Source organism: Typha latifolia, chromosome 1 (genome assembly GCF_019914945.1).
Source record: "Typha latifolia isolate L0001 chromosome 1, TyphaL0001v2, whole genome shotgun sequence".
NCBI lineage: Eukaryota > Viridiplantae > Streptophyta > Magnoliopsida > Poales > Typhaceae > Typha > Typha latifolia.
This window is the reverse complement of record NC_133086.1, coordinates 20,012,776-20,031,107: the sequence shown is the minus strand read 5'-3', so window position 1 is coordinate 20,031,107 and position 18,332 is coordinate 20,012,776. Positions and strand designations below refer to the sequence as shown.

The following is an 18,332-nucleotide window of genomic DNA, read 5'->3' as shown; positions in this document are numbered from 1 at the left end:
GCACACAATAATAACCCATTGGGACGCCATTATCTCGAACACGACGGTAACATCAATAGATTTTTCTCAAAAATCAATAGATTCGAAAGTGTCAGGGGCCGCTAAAACCATATAGATGTACGAACATGGGTAGCATCAGAGGGGCAAACTATACTACTACAAGCATGCCAGCTAGGATTTCAGCACATCTGCAGGTTTTGTGGAGACGTTTCTAAGGGATATGACGTAATTTGGAGATAACAATACTGAAAGGAGCACTCGCTGGCTGATAAGCACAGAAAGGCATGATCTCATGGTGCTTGCAAGTGTTTGTAGGAGGGAGAGTTTTTTATTAAAAAAAAAATTCAGTATGACAAAACAAATTAAGTAGATATTAATACGGATTGCTCTTCTTTTAGGACATAATTACATTACACATAATTGTGAATCAACATAATAATCAATCAAGACCATTGGAAGGTGGAGCCACCTCTCTAACTGTCAAGTATGATATCCACATCCGAATTTCTCGGTTGTATAAAATAAAGGAATGATGTATGAGAAATTCCAAAACCACTTTAACCGTAATTTAGTACTATATTGGTATGTAAAAGAGAGAACAGAGGAGCCGCCATCAGCGGGATGTGAGACTTGTCCAAGCTTCTAGGCACAACCTACTTCACATGATTATAAACAAGAGGGCCTCATACCATTTGAGGAATGCAAACTCAACAGCCAGCAGCCTTGAGGAAGTTATCAAAAGGGCTAGAAGCAGGGAGCTTAAAGTAGTGAGGCTGGCACTGATAGTCAGTTGCGTACAGGAGTGGAGAGGTTGCAGACACTTTGTGTGGATATGCGCTGGAGTTCTGCTCAATGGAAGGACCTCCAATCTGCATTAAAAACATTAGCCGAGCAAAACATAACAGAAACTTCAGCATAAGCTTGTAATGGAAAGCAACACAAGAATGGGTTTATGCACAGTGCACAGTGCAGTAAAATCGCAAAATCAGCAAGTTTCACGCCTCACAAGATGAGTTTCACTGGATGTTCAGGAAGAGAATAGATTTGGCGACCAAAGATTGGGCACAGAGAGATTCTATTTGCAATTGTAACCACTTTACAGAAGGTGGTAGAATATCAATTGATATTTAAAGAAGATTAGTTATAAAATTGCATCTTGTGTGGACCTGAATACCAAATAAGACTCTAACTTGGAGATTGGGCACAGAGCGATTCCATTTGCAATTGTAACTACTTTACAGAAGGTGGTAGAATATCAATTGATATTTAGAGAAGAAAAGTTATGCAATTGCATCTTGTGTGGACCTGAATACCAAACGAGACTCTAACTTGAAGATAGTGAGGAAATTTCCAGACGTTTTTAATTCTCTAATTTACTTGATCAATTTGGAATGAGGAACAGCTAGTCCAAAAGTCCAAGTAAGACTTGGAAGTTGGAACATGAGAAGAATAGACAAAACAGCGTTTCAGCTTTTCCAAAAGAAGTGTGTTCACAAAAGTTAACAATAAACCATCAGATTATCAAATATTGTATGTCAAAGTGCAGAAGTATATGAAAAAAAAGAATAGAAGAGTTCTGTACCATTTCAAACTGTTCAGAGGATGTGTATGTGGGCCATTTCACTTCATTGAGATCTCTGTGAAAGCCAGTGGTAGAAACTTCCTGCTCATGCTGGACAGTCATGAATGCAGACAATTTTTCTTGTTTACCCACCAACAGAGCTTCACAATGGCTAGCCATTTCTTTGAATGGTAAAACAGAAGTGCCTGTCACTGACAATCTTCCAACTTGTCGTGTTGTCTCCAAAACCTGAACATGTTTATTAACATTTTAATTATTTTCTGTTAAGAATTACTTAAATTTCATGCACATAAATGAACAACATTAAGTATTTAAGAAGCAAAATGCGGAAAGAGAAAACGGATCCACAAAACATAACGATACTCATGGTAACACTTTATGCCAAATTCCTCAAAATCCATATGTTTCAACATAACATGTTCATTTCAAAATTAGACTACAGAGGAACAGGTGATAACTGAAACAAAATTTTACCTGAATCTGAGGATCTTAAGTACATATTGATTGGATCTAACATTGATTGGATCAGGTATGGATCTTAAGTAGACTTCATGGAACCATATAGATGAAAGTTCTACTAATGTTAGTTTGGTTTACACAACTAAAACTGGAACCATCCAGGATGGTCGTGACAACCCAATCTACCAAGTGCATTGATCTGGATTGGGTTCCAAATCTCAGAACTGAAGTTGGTAATGCAGTCCGGTCTGGATCAAGCTATACCAAAATTTGACCCAATCAACTTGCACCCTAGAACCTCTGCTTCGGTAATGTCAATCACCTGAATACCCTCACCATCCACCCACGAACAGAAGGAAAGGTATACTCACTATGAAATATCTTAGGGCATTATTCTTATTAAAATTGCCTCACTACATGACACCAGATAGCCCACAACCATCGGCATATCAAACAAGTAACTGCAGGTGCTATAGATGCATCACTTAGCTCTATTTGCTATCTGGATATTCTAGAAAATTGTAAGATATGTACCTGTTCAAATCTTGACAATTATCAATGTAATTCAAACATGGCTTCTCTATGAAAGTATATATTCACTTATATCTATAAAAATGTGCATGTACATATCATTACACACATTTTTATACAAAAGCACACAAAAAAACATGCGTGGTTAAGGCCAATAATTATTCGACATGTTCAACGATAAAATTGAAAACCCACGGAGTTAGTTAAACTAATGTTCAAATGCTTCATGACTTCCTACTCACAAATGACACATCCAGTTATATAATGTTGAATTTTGACAAGCTCACATAGAATTTGATTGAATTGTCACGTTAAAACTTAAAACTTCCTGTCAATGAACTTAATCTTGCAAATGTTGTAAATAGCATCATTTCCAAGCAGTGACTTCATATAGTAGGAAGTTGATACATCTGTTCAGTTAGAGAACTGCATAAAAACCATATGTCTATTGACAAACCTGAATATAAATAGACTAAATGTATAATAAACTATTGGAGCCTAGGTCACAAGAGAACATATCGTGAACTTAGCCCTCCATATTTTAAGTGTACTAACTACAAAGTTTATCAGGCAATATAAACATAAGTGTTGAAGTTATCAGGAAAGTGATATACGTACCGATTCAAGTAGCTGATTGATGCTCAAAAGATTAGTGTCCAAGGTAAATTTTGATTTAGAATCAGCTAGACCATCAAATTGTTCGGTCAGAGTATCATCATCCAATGCAAAATCTAGGGGGATGATCTGTGGAAAATGGAGACATATATAACTTCAAGTGGCGCATCTTTCCATAAACATCATAACCAGTAAATTATGAGTTGTGATTACCTCTTGTGACTTATAGTCTCTTTTCAAACTATACAGGGACATCTGTCCAGGTGGCTCAATAAACTGAGCACCTAGAGGACATACATCATCTGGAGAAAAGTCATCAAGCAACTGCTTTCTTACGGTGGATAACTCTAGCTGCATAGATGGAGAGAAGTCAATAGCATCCTTTCACGAGTAAGGAAAACAGGCTGCTATTGTCATAGAAACAAAATAGATACTAAAATAATCAACGGAGCACCAACATCTGATATATTTCCCAAGCTGTTCATGATCAGTGAAACCATGGATTGCTTTGATTGATCTTCGTTCATTGTAATTGCTGAAAGAGATTCCAGAGAAGCATCATCATCTTCTTTTGAACCATAAACTCTTGTCGTGCAATCATCTGCTGTCCCAACAGCCTGCAGTCTCCAATCTTCATCCAACTGGAGAAAAGGATCAACCTGGTAACAGTATCACATATTGTTAAGATTAATCTACACTTAAAGAGCACTGAGCCAATGATGGTTAAATATAGAATTTGTTGTGTAATGAAAGAATGTAGGGATCTTTACTAATTGCCACTAAAAACTTTCAAACATGTCACTCTGTTCAGTTTTAATTTGATAACAGAGTGACATGTTTGAAAGACCTCAATGATTTAAGTAGCAATTACGTTATTGTATAAATTATTTAAAATTGTTCAAAAGTTATCCAGTATTTACCCCATATTACAATACAAGAAAAAAAAACTTCTTTTATGCTAGACAAAAAGCCTCTCCTCTAAAAAAATCCTATCTGTATTGAGTAATTGATAAATATTTTATACTCAAACTTAAAGAAATAAGAAGTGTATTTTAGTCATCTATATGTATTTGTTAACCTTAACAATAATCTATTAGAAATATCCATTTGAAACTAACACTAATAATTTAAAAGAGTCGAAAGACTTTCGTGGCAATTATGATATTTTAAAAGTTTTCAGTAGCAATATGTAAAAAAAAACCCCAAGAATGTAAAGGATTGGCACAGGAACATAAATCTAAAGGCATACTGAACAACAATTGAAGATCTCTAGGCTTTATCATACATTCTAAGAATCATGGATGGCCGTGCTGGCGACGTACCGACACGTGGCACGAGGGGTGCCGCATGGCACCCCTCCTAATAGCTTCGCCATTGACCTCGTCATCGCCGCTGACCTTTGCCGTCGCCTGAGCTCGTGTCGGGTGCCCTAGCCCGAGGGAGGGGAAGAAAGAGATCGAGATTGAGAGAGAGAGAATTTGGATCTGCAACTTAAGTTGCGAATTTGGATCCGATCCGGATCTGCAACTTAAGTTTTAATCGATAAATCCGAATTCAGATCTGCAACTTAAGTTTTAACCGATAAACCCCCCTCTCTCTCTCTCTCTGTCTCTCTCTCTCGATCTCTTTCTTCCCCTTCCTCGGGACTAGGGCACCCCGACGCGAGCTCAGGCGAGCGGCGACCGAGAGCAATGACGGCGAAGGCGAGCGGAGACGACGACGGCCAAGGTGTTACCTTTTTCTCTCCTTTTCTTACGGCACGGCCAGTAAGTGCCGCGGCACGTGTTGTGCCTGTGGCATAACCATCATTGCTAAGAACCATAAAAAACTCAAATGAGAAAAGATATTAGACAAGTTACAATTTTCAAGGACATAGAGGATGCTATTTAATAGACTTCAATGGCAGAATCAGAAGTATAACTAATTGAAACAATGTTACCTATTCAAAATGTTTGGAACAGTAGAGAAATGCTAGAAATAGGAAAAAGGAACAAGGTTATTGCATTTTGGGTCAACAAATCGATTAAAAGCATGCCATGATTGAAAGAAAGTATCCCGTTAATGTGTTGATTTTATATCTAGATAAACTAGAAAATTATATGCATATGCCGTATATCTTCATGCTTATTTTTGACGAATAAATTGGAGACTTCTACTGAAAAAAGGAAACTAGCTTACTGTCTTCTCGCTGAGTGATGATTTAGCAAATGGAATGAGAGGAGAAATATTAAAAGCTTTTGAAGAAAACACAACCATAGAAGTTGCTAATGTGAAAAGTGATCGGCGTCGTGATGGTGGCAGAACACCTGCAAAGGTTGACAGACACATATACTAGAGTTATTGCTTTAATCAACAAATTGATGAGAAAGCATATCAAATAATTCTCTTTTTATATCTTGATAAGAGAATGTATCCATATAAAACTGAATAATGAAAGTAAACAAATAATTAAAAAGCTAATGGAATGAAAGATCTGCCCATATGGCATGAGATGATAATAATCTTCAACCTCGACATTTAAGAACAACGAAAGTTGCAAATCTGTAAAGTTGTAGAGTCTAGCCAATTTCCTACAATTGTTATTCTACTAAAGGAAAGCAAATAGTAGATTAGAAGTTTAAGAAATTTTACAAACTTTTTGGACAGTGAAAAATTCAACCAAGTCATCATGGCCCTAATATGAAAATAGTCCACATAAAGAGAAGAAACAAGAACCTTCAAATTCTTCAAGCATTTACCTTAAGATAAAATAGTAATTGTTAAGACCATAATTGTACTAGGTACTATAAATATCTTTTAAAAAAGGACCACCAAAAAAATGAAAGATGAGTAATCCTTTCCTTTACTATTTGGCATTATTAGGCTTGCACAGAGCTTTTAAAGATCTCTTAAGAGGTAATAAGATCTACATTTAAATCTTTGCCTGTTCTCACAACAGGCACGAAATAATTTCTAGTGTGTAGACCACAATGCAATATTTTGACTTCTCTAGCATGTGTCAAATTTTGATAACTTGCACCATTTGCCTCTGAATCTTGTGCTCTTAACTGTTGAAATTATCAGCTCAGCAGGTCCCTCATACACATCAAATTTCAAGGTTTTTGCCCCAGCTAGACTATGCTGTGTGTTACTTTATAGGTCACTAATGCAATGATACATGCATAGCATGACTTTGAAATTCACATAACTGTTGTAAAATTAGATAGATGCCCAAGAAAAACCATTTATGCAAAAGTACAAAAATAAAGAAAAACCACTAATGCCATAAAGTTATTTTTGCAGATTTACGATGAAACTTCCACATACTTCAACATTGTTGTGTGCCGATGGTGATATTTAAGACAAAGCAACATTGAAAGAGAACTTACTAATTAATAAATATGACAGAAAACTTAATAATATATAAATGTTTCTTTAAGAAATTTCAGGAATATAAGAGAATCTAGCATCCAACTTTCAATGGCATTAAAAAAACTAGCTGAACTATGACGAGGTCGAAAACTAAATCAAATGTTCAAGATACCTCCTCGAAGAGAAATGGTTCTTAATGAAAAAGCAAGTTGAAAACAACGAATCAAGACCTCATGGAATGAGTTCTGCACCAAAAAATATTAATGTCAGAAGCATAGAAAAACTAACTCAAGTATCTGCAGAAACAGAAAGTCCAAATTCTTAACATGATAGAAGATCCGATATATGGGGGAAGCAGTACAGACTACAGACTAATGGTATGCAACTACTAACTAGGATTGGTCTAAAGATAAATTAATGGATAGTTGCAGGGCCTTTAATTAGACATGTGCTGCCATCATGAAATGTAACATAACATATCTCCCAAAATACGTATATGATACTAGATAATCAAGACTTTTCTCCCTCTACTTTTAAATAAACTCTAGAAATTTCACCAACATATCTTTTTTTCTTTTACTTCTATTTCTCTCTTTGCATCATGTCCTTTCATCTTCAAGCATATCCACAAGAACTTCATCACTTGCCACTTGCACGATGCATCTAAACATCTAACTGTCTCTCTGACTCACCCAATTTTTGTTTAAAGTTTAAACATCAAAGATGCTTCCTGTTAGATGCCCCTCAGTGTTATTTCACGGGATGTGCATTGAAGCTGGATAACTAAGAAGTGAAGAACATCATATGGAATAAAAGTGAGAATTACACCATGAATTTTTTTTAAAAAAAAAACTTGATTTTGAATCAGGATTTTCTGAAATTTTTCGTAATACTGCATGATTGGTTAAAGCTTGGAACTTTTGGTGCCAAGTTGGTCCAGAAAATTAAGGGTTGGAAGCTTTATCTATAATAAATTAAACTTGCAATACATGTCAGTCTTATGTTGTTCAGAAAGATCTAATTACTTTCAGAATACAAAAGGTTGTACTGAAACAGGCTGCCCAAATACATTATTAACTCATTCTCCCCTTTTTGGGCAATGCCTGTAGGTCATAGCTGAAACGAACAGTAACAATTCAATATTACCCCTAATAACAAAATAATATTAAAACAGAAAGTTGCAACTTTAAATTGGTACTAATTGAAAATAGCATTCCATAATGTGAACCTACCTTGGCTTGACAAAAGAGCAGAATCAAGCTGTAAGTATGACCAATAGCTTCATAGTTTTTGGGACCATTATTAGGCGACATGGCCTGTGCCCATAAGGAGGAAAACAGAAGAGTAATCTGACGATTGCTCAACCTAAGGGAGATTGGATCCTGAAGTTTAATGCATTGGAAAGAGTCAATCTAATGATCTCTGAAGGAATTTTCAGCATTACTTCTGATAAGCTGATTAAATCAGATTAAACTTAAGTTATTACCACATTGCATCTAACATACCATCTCCTGTGAGTTACTCAAACTATCTGCAGTTGATGGCAATGGTGTGTCTTTTATAATATAACTTCTGCTATGAGAAGACTGAAATTTATGTAATTTTGCATCATTTATGTTATTTTGTTGCCCATCATCACTGTAGGAAACTTTATCAATGTTGTCTTGGAATGCTCTTTCTTGCGAGGAAAACATTTCTCTTCTCAGCTTCCCAAAAAGAGCAGCTGAAGATGAAAAGACAGAGACAGTTCTTGATAGTGTCCGTTGAAGATCGTATATGTTGGCTGATTCTGAAGTGGCTGAAGAGGAGCGTGGACAGACAGAAGATGGAACAAGAACTACAGAGAAGATACGGTGTGCTCCTACATGTGTTTCACGATCTGGGTGGACCATTGTTAAAAGCAACTGATGAAAAAGTGCTTCAGGAAATGCCTGTAATACATCATAAGGTTACACATATATTATTGAACATTTATAAATTATTCATGAATAAAAAGAAAAATTATGTGTTTATATATCTCCTCACCTTATTTTGATATGACAAATTCGGCAGGGATGCAATTATTTGAGCTGTACGATAGACCACAGAAATAGTTGATCGTGCAAGAGGTATGGCAGTTGAAATGTTCTCCAACATTACAGCCATCACATCAAGAACAGGTCCAGCATCACCAACCTGATAGCAGAGAAGAAAGAAGGTATGCAATTGGAACCTTATAATTTTACACATCTTTAGCAGGACGATGGTTATGGAGTATGACATTGTGAGCTTCATGAAGTCATGCAGCAATTCTAGCAAAACAAATGTTATATAATTATTTACATTTATCTATGACGAAAAACAAAAGAATGCCAAATTAACAGTCTCAATTTAGGACTTGTTATAGCTATTGGATGGATACTGAGGCGAGAAGCAAATTCTGTCATGTTCAGCAATAATATTAAATCAGCAGCCCTAACCTTTTTACACAACTGAACAAGGCATTCATCCACAGCTTTTTGAAATCTATTATTCAACTTCACTGTGTCATCGTCAAGACCTGCATTAGATAGTGCACATTGCATGCTTTTGCGCAAATGCCTCACCAGATCACTTATTGCACCAATTATTGCTACAGAAGTTTGAGCTTTTGAGTGTTTAGCAAGGCAGGTAGTGACTTCAACAATGTCTAGCTGCATCTCAGGAAGTTTTAACACTGTTTTGTGTTCAAGATGCTTGACTAAAATAGATAACAACAAATGTGTGTTTTGACCTGCAATATCAAAACCATGAATCATAGTTAAGACTTCTCTTGCCATCACTCTGTTCCAAAACTCTACATTGACATCTGACTGCTTACTTAATAAAATGTAGCAACTCGGTTTCAAACTGAAAGAGTTTAAGTATTACCTGATTTATCCATTACTGTTTGCATATCCATCAAGATGCATAGAGCGAGCCCATTAGAAGGTGACCAGAGATTGTTGTTATCAAAGTGACGAAACAAAGCCTCCAAGACACGCCGTACTGTTGTTGCTTCCCTGGCTAACTTGGCCATGTTATGCAGACAGACCCTTGACCAAAAGCTAGGACTATTTACTTCTTCCCTGTAGAACAATGATGAGATGAAAAGGTATACTTAATTAGAAGGCAAAAGAAGCTGAAATGCAGAAATACTAATGTTACAGCTTACAAAGTCTTACATGGCCAAATTTAGTGCGCCTCGATCATTTACAATGTCTTTCCAAGAAGGAACCCTTGTCATGGCAATAAGGGAAGGAGATACATGACCCTCAGCTTTACGGACTTCATGCACCCAGCGGTTATGGGACTCTTGATTGGTGACATTAAGAATTTCATATTTATTATATGGATTCTCATAATTTTCCAGGACTACTGAGACAACCTGTGGACAAATTAGTGATGTCTTATGAAACATTTTGATTTTGAAATGACTGAAGAGGTAAACAACAATCCTTCACTATGTTTAGCGGATAACTTTATTCTCATATATGCCAAATTAACAAAACTTCCATTATTGTTAGCACTTGTAGTTGGTTAATTTGTGACAAAACAAAAAACTTATAATTTGTAACTTGTTAGATTCAATTGTAAAAATCAAAAGCACATCTTGGAGGCAAAAAGATTTTCAATTTGAATCCGTTCGAACTAACTTTGAATGGCACACCAATCCGTTTGAATGGGACCAATTCGTTCGAACGGCTTTTCCCGCGAAGCACATTTTAATAAGAGTTGGAAATCCGTCCGAACAATTTTCCGGTACAATGATCTGTTTGAACGTGATACGCATCACAAAGGGAAGCGGTTTTCTAATGTGGGAATTGCATTCGAACAAGATTTTCCAGAGAGCTCAATCTGTCCAACGCGGGAATTGCGTTCGAACAGGATTTTCTAGAGAGCTCAATCTATTGAGAAATACGTTCAAACAAGTTTTTCAGAGAGAGCTTATGGGTTCGAGCAGTAGGCCAAAGTCTTCGAACGTTGGATATCCGTTCGAACAAGATTTTTGGAACACGATTAGCTGGAACTCAAACCGTTTGAACGCTCTAGATCTGGTTCGAACGGTTTTGTCAAGTTGGCTTTTATTTGACCAAATTAAGGCTTTTTGGAGTCTATCTTTCTAGGGATATAAAAAAAACATAAAACGTGAGGGGCACCTCTAGAGGCTACATCAAGCTACACTAAAGAGAAGGGAGAGGTGCTCTTGGAGATGCTTAAAGCTTGAAGATATTGGATCTATCTCATGCTCACTTAGTTCAAGATTGAAGAAGGTACTTGAGATTGCCTCAGGGGTCACCGAGGCTAAGCCACAATCTTAAGGGTCAACAAGGTTGCGAACCAAGCACAAGAGACGGTTGTATTAAAGAGGAGTCAAGTAAAATACTATCGTGACGTTTGCGGATAATGGCAATCAATTTGTAAGTATTTTTGTAACCACTATACTCATAATACTTGGTTTTACCTCATAGAAGAGGTATGTGGTTTTTTTACCTTTGGTTGATAAAAGGTTTTCTACATTAAATTTATGGTGTTTGTGCATGTTTCAATCTCGTCTTTTAATTCATAAAGAGTCTCACTAGTAGTGTACTTCGTCTAGCAAAACTTTATTTTTTTCAGTTATTACTGTGAGTCTATAGCCATACACACACACACATATGTACTGTGATATGAGCTTACATTGTCAAATTCAGTGGAGACATGAGAATGTTCACCCATAAACCAAACCTGTACAGGAAAATAAATGCAAATAAGCATACGACATCATCAATCATATATGATTTGATAGTTTAATATAAGATAATTGGCCAAAAAAAGTACTAAATAGTTAAGTTGAACATATCAGACAAAAAATGTGTGAGCAAAGAGATCCTTCTTCAAGTTAAATGCAATTTCTACAGCAGAAGATTTTGCTGTGCCTAGAATAAAGCACATAATTGACACATTCAAAGAGTATCATGTGATGCATCCCATAGACTTGCTTGATAATCCAAAATTACTCATATATGCAATAAGACAATCTAAACAAAGAAGAAGCACACCTTAACAGGAAACGTGCATGTATTACTTGGGCTGGAATATAAGTCACTTGCTCAATTTAACAGGTGCTTGTTTTTTGTAGGCAACTGTAATTATGCAATCAACCAGTTGGTACCAATATTTAGTCTTATTGCACTCATACAAGGTGTCAATAACTTCTGTGAATGTCTCATGAAAAACAGAGTAGATTCAGTACTTCAAACAGCCATTTAATTTAAATTTACAGGGCACTTAACAAAACAGAGCGGAAGAAATACACTGAAGCAAGGCAAGGAAAACCATGAACCTAAATTATAACAAGAAAAATATTAACTAAAAGAAGAATGGCCACACATTTTGTCGGCCACGATGGCAAAGGCCAGAAGATCATATTTCCAGGTCCACTCTCTCTTGCCATCTGACTCAGTTGCCTATCATGTTATACAATAGCCCACCCAATGGCAAGGAAATCCATGCTGAAGTCTTAGTACTAATCTCCGAAAAGTTTGACTCTAGAATCAACAATGCTAGTGCATCTATCCAGACTTCAAATATATACATATACACAGATGGCAGTAAGTATTTAGCATGGGATCATGGAAAGAACTACCATGGCAGAAAGAGCTTGAAGCCCTGCTGCACGCAACTTATGCACACTGTCATCCTCACCCATTTCTTGAACCAGCTGGCATAGTTTGGGAATTAGGAGTTCCAAATTGAACATGTAAGTGCCATCAATCTGAAGAATAATAAAGAAAGATCAATAGGTGTTTCCTGTAAGGAATGAGCTAGTCCACCTTGACAAGGTTTTCTTTCTCAAAGTACTGCAAACCTACAAATAACCATGATTTCTGATTCAAAAAGAAAAGAAAAAAAACAAACCTGATTGGTCACAAAGTCAAAAAGGGTGTGGCATCCAATCGTACACATTTCATTCTGTCTTGTTTGATCCAAAAGAGTATGTATTATGGTCAATAAGCTGCTAGCAAACAATGGCCTGCACCCAGAGTAAATTTGATCATCATTGCCTGAGTTTCATTAATAATGACACAGAATCACATAAGAAAATAGAAAAGTAGTTACAAAAAAATAGATAAAATAAGATCATAAATCTATGTGTATGTCATTGTCCTGAAGGTATCTGATTGGCAAATATAATACTTCAGAAACAACTTTCATTGGAAACAAAAGTAAGAAGCCAACTGTTACCACTTATCAGATTACTTCTATAAGATGTAAGACATGCAATAGCTGCCAAAGTGGTGAAGCTGTAGCTCACTCGTGCATCTCAGTAGTCAAGGGGCACAGAGTAAAAGTATGTCTTGCAGTAAGTTGATATACAATTTGGTTGTATATATATATACACACACTTATATCAGTGTCCAGAGCAAGAATTTACTTTTACCTCTCATCTTGAGATGACTTTTTTTTTTCAAAGCCTGAGGTACATTCATGGTAAGAAAGGTGTTGAAACCTTTTCCAATTGTTTAACCCAAAATTTCTAGTCCAACTGACACAACACACACACTTTTTTTTTGCATAATATAAATGCCTAAATATTTCCTCATTTAAAAGATACTGAAAGTGAGCATCACTATTAACAGAAGGTTGAAACCAATAGAGTTATAATTTTTTGACAAGCCACATTCTAGGTTCATTGCAATCTGGCTATTTCAAGGTGCATCCTATATGGTTCTAAAACTCCAATTCAGAAGCAATTGCAACAAGAGGAGAACCTCATGAACCAAATTATTGCAGTCACTTTGATGAATCCTTTTCATTTGTTCAGTTTTTTAATAGACACATACTTCCTAAGTGAGAACCATTTTAAACCTGAGAATTATCTGAATGGACATGTATATAACAGAAAAACAGAAATTGCTATCTTCATCAACCAAACTCCAAAGTATAGCACCATATGTTTAGCCATGAGCCATCCCTGGACCAACATGATTCTGAACAAAAAATCATAAATAATGGACAATATCATTTATCATTAGTTATATATGAGTTATTTGCACAATAAAACCCTTAAGTTTCGGTAATAGCAAGATTGAGCTCTTGAAACTAGTGTATTCATTTTTTACACTAGATATCCATCTTTCTATTAGGAAATGCACACAATTTATATAAAAGATGCACACAAGAGCCACTTTTTGCTATTTTAAAAACTGAAGAGGTTTTTTTTTTGTCCAAATGCCCCATTATATATAAGTTATATGTTCTGTGTATATATATGTGTGTGTGCATCCAGATTAGCAAAATTATACTCATGCTCCCAGAGTTTCTGATGAAGTAAATGAACTTTACTTTCTCTATCATTTTTTAATATATGCATGTACTCTTTAAACAATCAGTTATATACATTTAATGATCCAAAATAAACACAGAATAGGGAGTAAGGGAGGATTTACGCTAAAGAATCAATTAGTGGACAAAATGATAGTAAATTATTACTGCAGTAATCAAATAGTGTCTGGCTCCGAATTCACTAAGATGACTTTAGAAAGCCCAAGTATGACCTAGAAGGAGATAATATTTGAGAATGGAATGGAAAAGAATTGAGTTTATTAGAAGAAGAACTTACATTTGCTCCTTACAAGAACTTAATAATTTACGATAAATGCACATGACGACTTTTACTGAGCCAAAGCGCTCGAGTCGTAATTCCTTGTAGCACCTTTGCTCCAAATAATTTGTAATCTACAAAAAGTATACAAGTATAAACGAATTTCATAAGCAAAAGTGTCGAATATTAAATCTCAAAAGCATAAAATCTATGAAGAAAGAGAAATAACTTTATGAGAATTATTTTCTTTATTTCCATGCATCTAGAGAAAAAAAGCAAGTAAAACTGTAGAAATCATAAAACATAGTTTAACATAGAATTTTTTTTTCTTATTTGTTTATATTTTATACTGGTTTTCCAAAGACAATAGAAACTTTGGAAGATTTCTTGTTGCAGGAATCTGAGAAATGACAATAAGCAGCTCAAGTACCAAATAGCATTACAGGTTCATGGCAGCCTCACTCTCACCAACATTTGGCTTGGGTAAGGATTAAGGAACTTAATATAACTTACAGAGGGTTGATAAGGTTGAGAACCATTATGAAGTCAAGTCTCATGAGACCTTTACAATTATGGTGTGTTGCATTTTATATTGTTGGAGAATATGGCTTGATGAGAATGATGATATTTGTCAAGTATTCATCCTTTTTAATCTTTGATAAATGTTGAAGTAAGAAATCAGACAGCCAAACTGCTTGAAGATAGAATAGGAACAAGAAAGTGTACTTTTTGAAGAACGAAAGTGATATTATTTAGAGAAATAGGTAAATTCATTTGATGGATGCTCTTCTTATCCTTCACTCTACTAATTAATGAATGTCAAGAGAAATTCAAAGTTCAGCGGAGAACATAGTAGCCTCAGTTGTCCAGTCCAACCAATAAGTAGCACAGAAAGCATCAATAACAGAATTCTTATTTGATGCTTTCTGTGCTACTTATTTTATGCCAATATATCAATTCTTATTTTGCATGCTTTACAGAGAATATCAACGAAGAAAAAGACATTTAATATTTATAAGATGAAACTTGTCAGCATTCAAAGGCGAAAAATGGAGCATTACCTTTGGAATACGCAAAGGATTTTTGGAAGCATACTCGCACAATTTGGCAATTCTTCTATCATTGGGTTGTTCATCCTGCAAGACAAGTATTTGTGACTGCATTAACTCTTTCTAGTTTCTAATTAGGCCTAGAAGCACAGAACTAAATTAAACAAGCAAAGAATAACAACAATGGTAGTAAAGACTTTAGTTCCATATATTTGAGGTCAACTACTCAGTTGTATGGATCCCTTCTTTCCTTTATCTATTTAGTGTAAGACTTCATAACAATCAAGCTCTATCATATATTTTCTCAAGGCACCTTCTACTTAAATTAAATCAGTCCTTTGTACTAATGTTCTATGTTGTCATTGTTGAACATATCAAAACCATCTTAATAGTCAATTCTCATGTAGCTTATTCTCTAGTTGTAATTTTATCCAGAGAGCATCTTGTTCTTTTGTCTTTCTATCAGTAGGTTTCGATCAGTTTTAAGATAGCTCACCACACAATACTAACATACAAACTACGCTGTATTTCACACAGATGCAGTACTCATTCTATCCGATATGCCATATAAGTGCCATGTTAAGCTCACTTTTTTCTCAAGTTTGTTAACGTTTTAGACTACAAATATTTCCCCTGGCTCTCAGATGCAATGCATTCATCATTTCAAAAATTGGAAGTTGGTACCTTATGTTCACTATCTTTCAGCAGAAGCAAGAAATTGCCTCTTGTATAGGTTTAGATAGGTAGTCCTGCGAGGGATTATGCATTGGTGATAATTATTTCAGTGCCATTTTCTTCTTTCCAGCATGAAGAGGCAGGCCTATTAACGAACTGTAATCCGTAATCCTTCCCCCCGCCACACACACAATTTGTCTTTGTTAGGAGCAATATATTTCTTTATAACGAACTCTAGTTCAAAATCCAAGCTTGCCTTATGAGTTAAGAATAAATAGCTGAAAATTCAATTACTTGTTATAATGAGACGTCTAACACTGATAAGTTTGTTACAATAAGACAATATTGACTGCTATAACAATAACATCTTTGTTCCATACAATAATGCAGTAATGGGACAAAAGATGATTTCTAAGATGAAAACGTTGAAGTAATTGCCATTTTCTTCTATTTACGTGCACAAACACACTTATGTCTTATGTGTATATGCATGTGTCTGTGCATCCAAGAAGACAGTTACAACTTATAGCAGGTCCTAAATAGTAAACTGATTAACCAATTGCTTAAGGCAGGATTTAGGAAGCATAGAAGCTCTAGTCATAAGCTGCATAGAAAACATCTTAGACGGATTGCTCTGAGAATTATTTACTTTTAGGGACACTGTAAACATATGCCAAAGTATGAGATAAGACCTACTGCTCCTATCAGAGTTTTAAAAAATTCATATTTCATCAAGTGCACTCCTTGTTGTATACCCATGCAACCTGCACAGGGTCCAAGACATATATGTTTGTTGGCATGCCTAAGTTTAATCGATAGAATACGAAGTCAAATATATTGATAGAACGAGGAGTCAAGTGATCAAAAAATTATAGAAGAAAGAATTTCATCAAATGTGAGTCCGATGATGAAAGCATGATGCACTTTGGTTCATCTATAGAAAGTGAAATCAGCAGATGTGCAACGTGTGGTTCCTAATTAATTTTTTCAACCATATAAAATAACACAACTTCCACAATGGCACAATGCATTGTAACTGGAATTCACGTTTAACATTCAAAAGCAATAAAAAATAAACTAAAATTTATAGTAAGAACATCAAAAATAGAGAAAATTAAAAAATCTAAAAGTCCCACCATATCGAGTAAAATAGCATTAGGACCAAATCAGATCAAACCTGTGATCGGGGGAAAATGTCTGACAGGAGCTTCTTGTACCGCTTAACTGGCTGTCGAGACCTAGCTCGCAACGAAGGGCAAAAGAAACATAAGCTTCCACATGCAGGCAAAACCTTCCTTGAAATCACCCCCATCTTCTAACGCAGGTATAACCACCTCAATTGAAGGTCTCAGATCCAAGCATTATTCTACATTAAGCAACAAAGGAGACTACTCAATTCTCGAATCATCTCGCGACGTAAATAAACAATTCTTTAAACCATCGAGCTGCTCCCACGATCTAACGTCAACGTCATCCAAGAACCCATCTCCCCCAATAAATTTGATCTAAATACCATCGATCGCAAAATCATTCGAGAGAATTACGGGATCGAGACAGAATTGCGAGGTATTATGGCAAAGAGAAGGGGGGAATCAATCTCATGTCGAGATTTACCTCGAGAGGCGGCGACCACGGATAGAGAGATTAGGAGGAGAGACCGTCTCCTTTCTCCCTCCTCTTCCGCTTCCCTCTCCCTCCCGTGCGGAAATATTGCAGAGCTGAGAGATTTCTGTAGGGAATAAACGTCTTAGTATCTATATATATATATATATATATAATTGCAACTAGATGCGAGTAAAGCGAAGCGAGGAGATCAAACGAAGACGTTGGTTGTCGGAATATCGCTATTGCGCGCGCGTCGGATTTTTGGAACGGGTTAGCGATGACCGTTGATGCGGCCCACTACTCCTTTTTTTTTTAATTTCTTTCTTTTGCTTGATAATCTTTTAATATCCAAGAAGCCCACCGATTATGAGCGATCGTTATAGCTGGCATGCCGATCGCGGCTGAACGATGTGGAAAAGTCACGTTATAAAAAGGATCTAAGAATCAATAATGAGACGCGAACGAAGCAAATTAAATTATATGGATTAATGATTAATTGGTTACCAAAGGGACTACCAGACGAGTTTTAAAACGATCTATTTAGAATTTCGACTTCTAATAAATTAGATGATCTTAAATTTAATATTTAATGTAAGTTTTATAAATTTTGAGACGAAAAAGTTTGTAACCGTGAATTTGCTTATAATAGACAGCATTAAACGAAGAGTTAACAAACTCTAGCAACTAAGAGATATAAGGATAATGCCCAAGAACTAATAAGGGAGGAGGTAAGAAGGATTACCTTTCAAATAAGCTCCTATAATTTAGATAAAATACACATTAGAATAAGTGAAATTTATCCATAATATAAATAAATAAATAAATTTATTTATTTATTTATATAACATGTAATGGGCCCAGACCATCATCTAGCCCACGA

The 18,332-nt window shown here is 35.6% G+C and overlaps 1 protein-coding gene across 1 annotated transcript; it reads right to left on the bottom strand.

Moving 5' to 3' along the window:
- Positions 1 to 362: 362 nt before the first annotated feature.
- Positions 363 to 17,592, bottom strand: LOC140799939 (protein SEMI-ROLLED LEAF 2-like). Its single transcript, XM_073154505.1, has 20 exons — positions 17,462 to 17,592; positions 17,025 to 17,213; positions 15,185 to 15,259; positions 14,142 to 14,257; positions 12,437 to 12,551; positions 12,165 to 12,293; positions 11,216 to 11,263; positions 9,721 to 9,923; positions 9,428 to 9,624; positions 8,998 to 9,290; positions 8,564 to 8,713; positions 8,044 to 8,469; positions 7,771 to 7,920; positions 6,711 to 6,783; positions 5,366 to 5,493; positions 3,646 to 3,846; positions 3,401 to 3,538; positions 3,191 to 3,316; positions 1,583 to 1,810; positions 363 to 869 (listed from the first exon to the last, which is right to left on the bottom strand). Exons 2-20 carry the CDS (start codon positions 17,157 to 17,159, stop codon positions 708 to 710), a joined length of 3,093 nt encoding a protein of 1,030 aa, XP_073010606.1. The 5' UTR covers positions 17,160 to 17,213; positions 17,462 to 17,592; the 3' UTR covers positions 363 to 707.
- Positions 17,593 to 18,332: the final 740 nt, after the last annotated feature.

Bases quoted from the DNA above. Each gene is read 5' to 3' on its own strand.
- LOC140799939 (XM_073154505.1), bottom strand. From the start codon at position 17,159: ATGGGGGTGATTTCAAGGAAGGTTTTGCCTGCATGTGGAAGCTTATGT. The intron at 9,291-9,427 runs GTAATACTTAAA...TTGATATTGCAG, and splicing joins AACAGTAATGGATAAATCAG to GTCAAAACACACATTTGTTG. The intron at 7,921-8,043 runs GTATGTTAGATG...ATTAAACTTCAG, and splicing joins TGAGTAACTCACAGGAGATG to GATCCAATCTCCCTTAGGTT.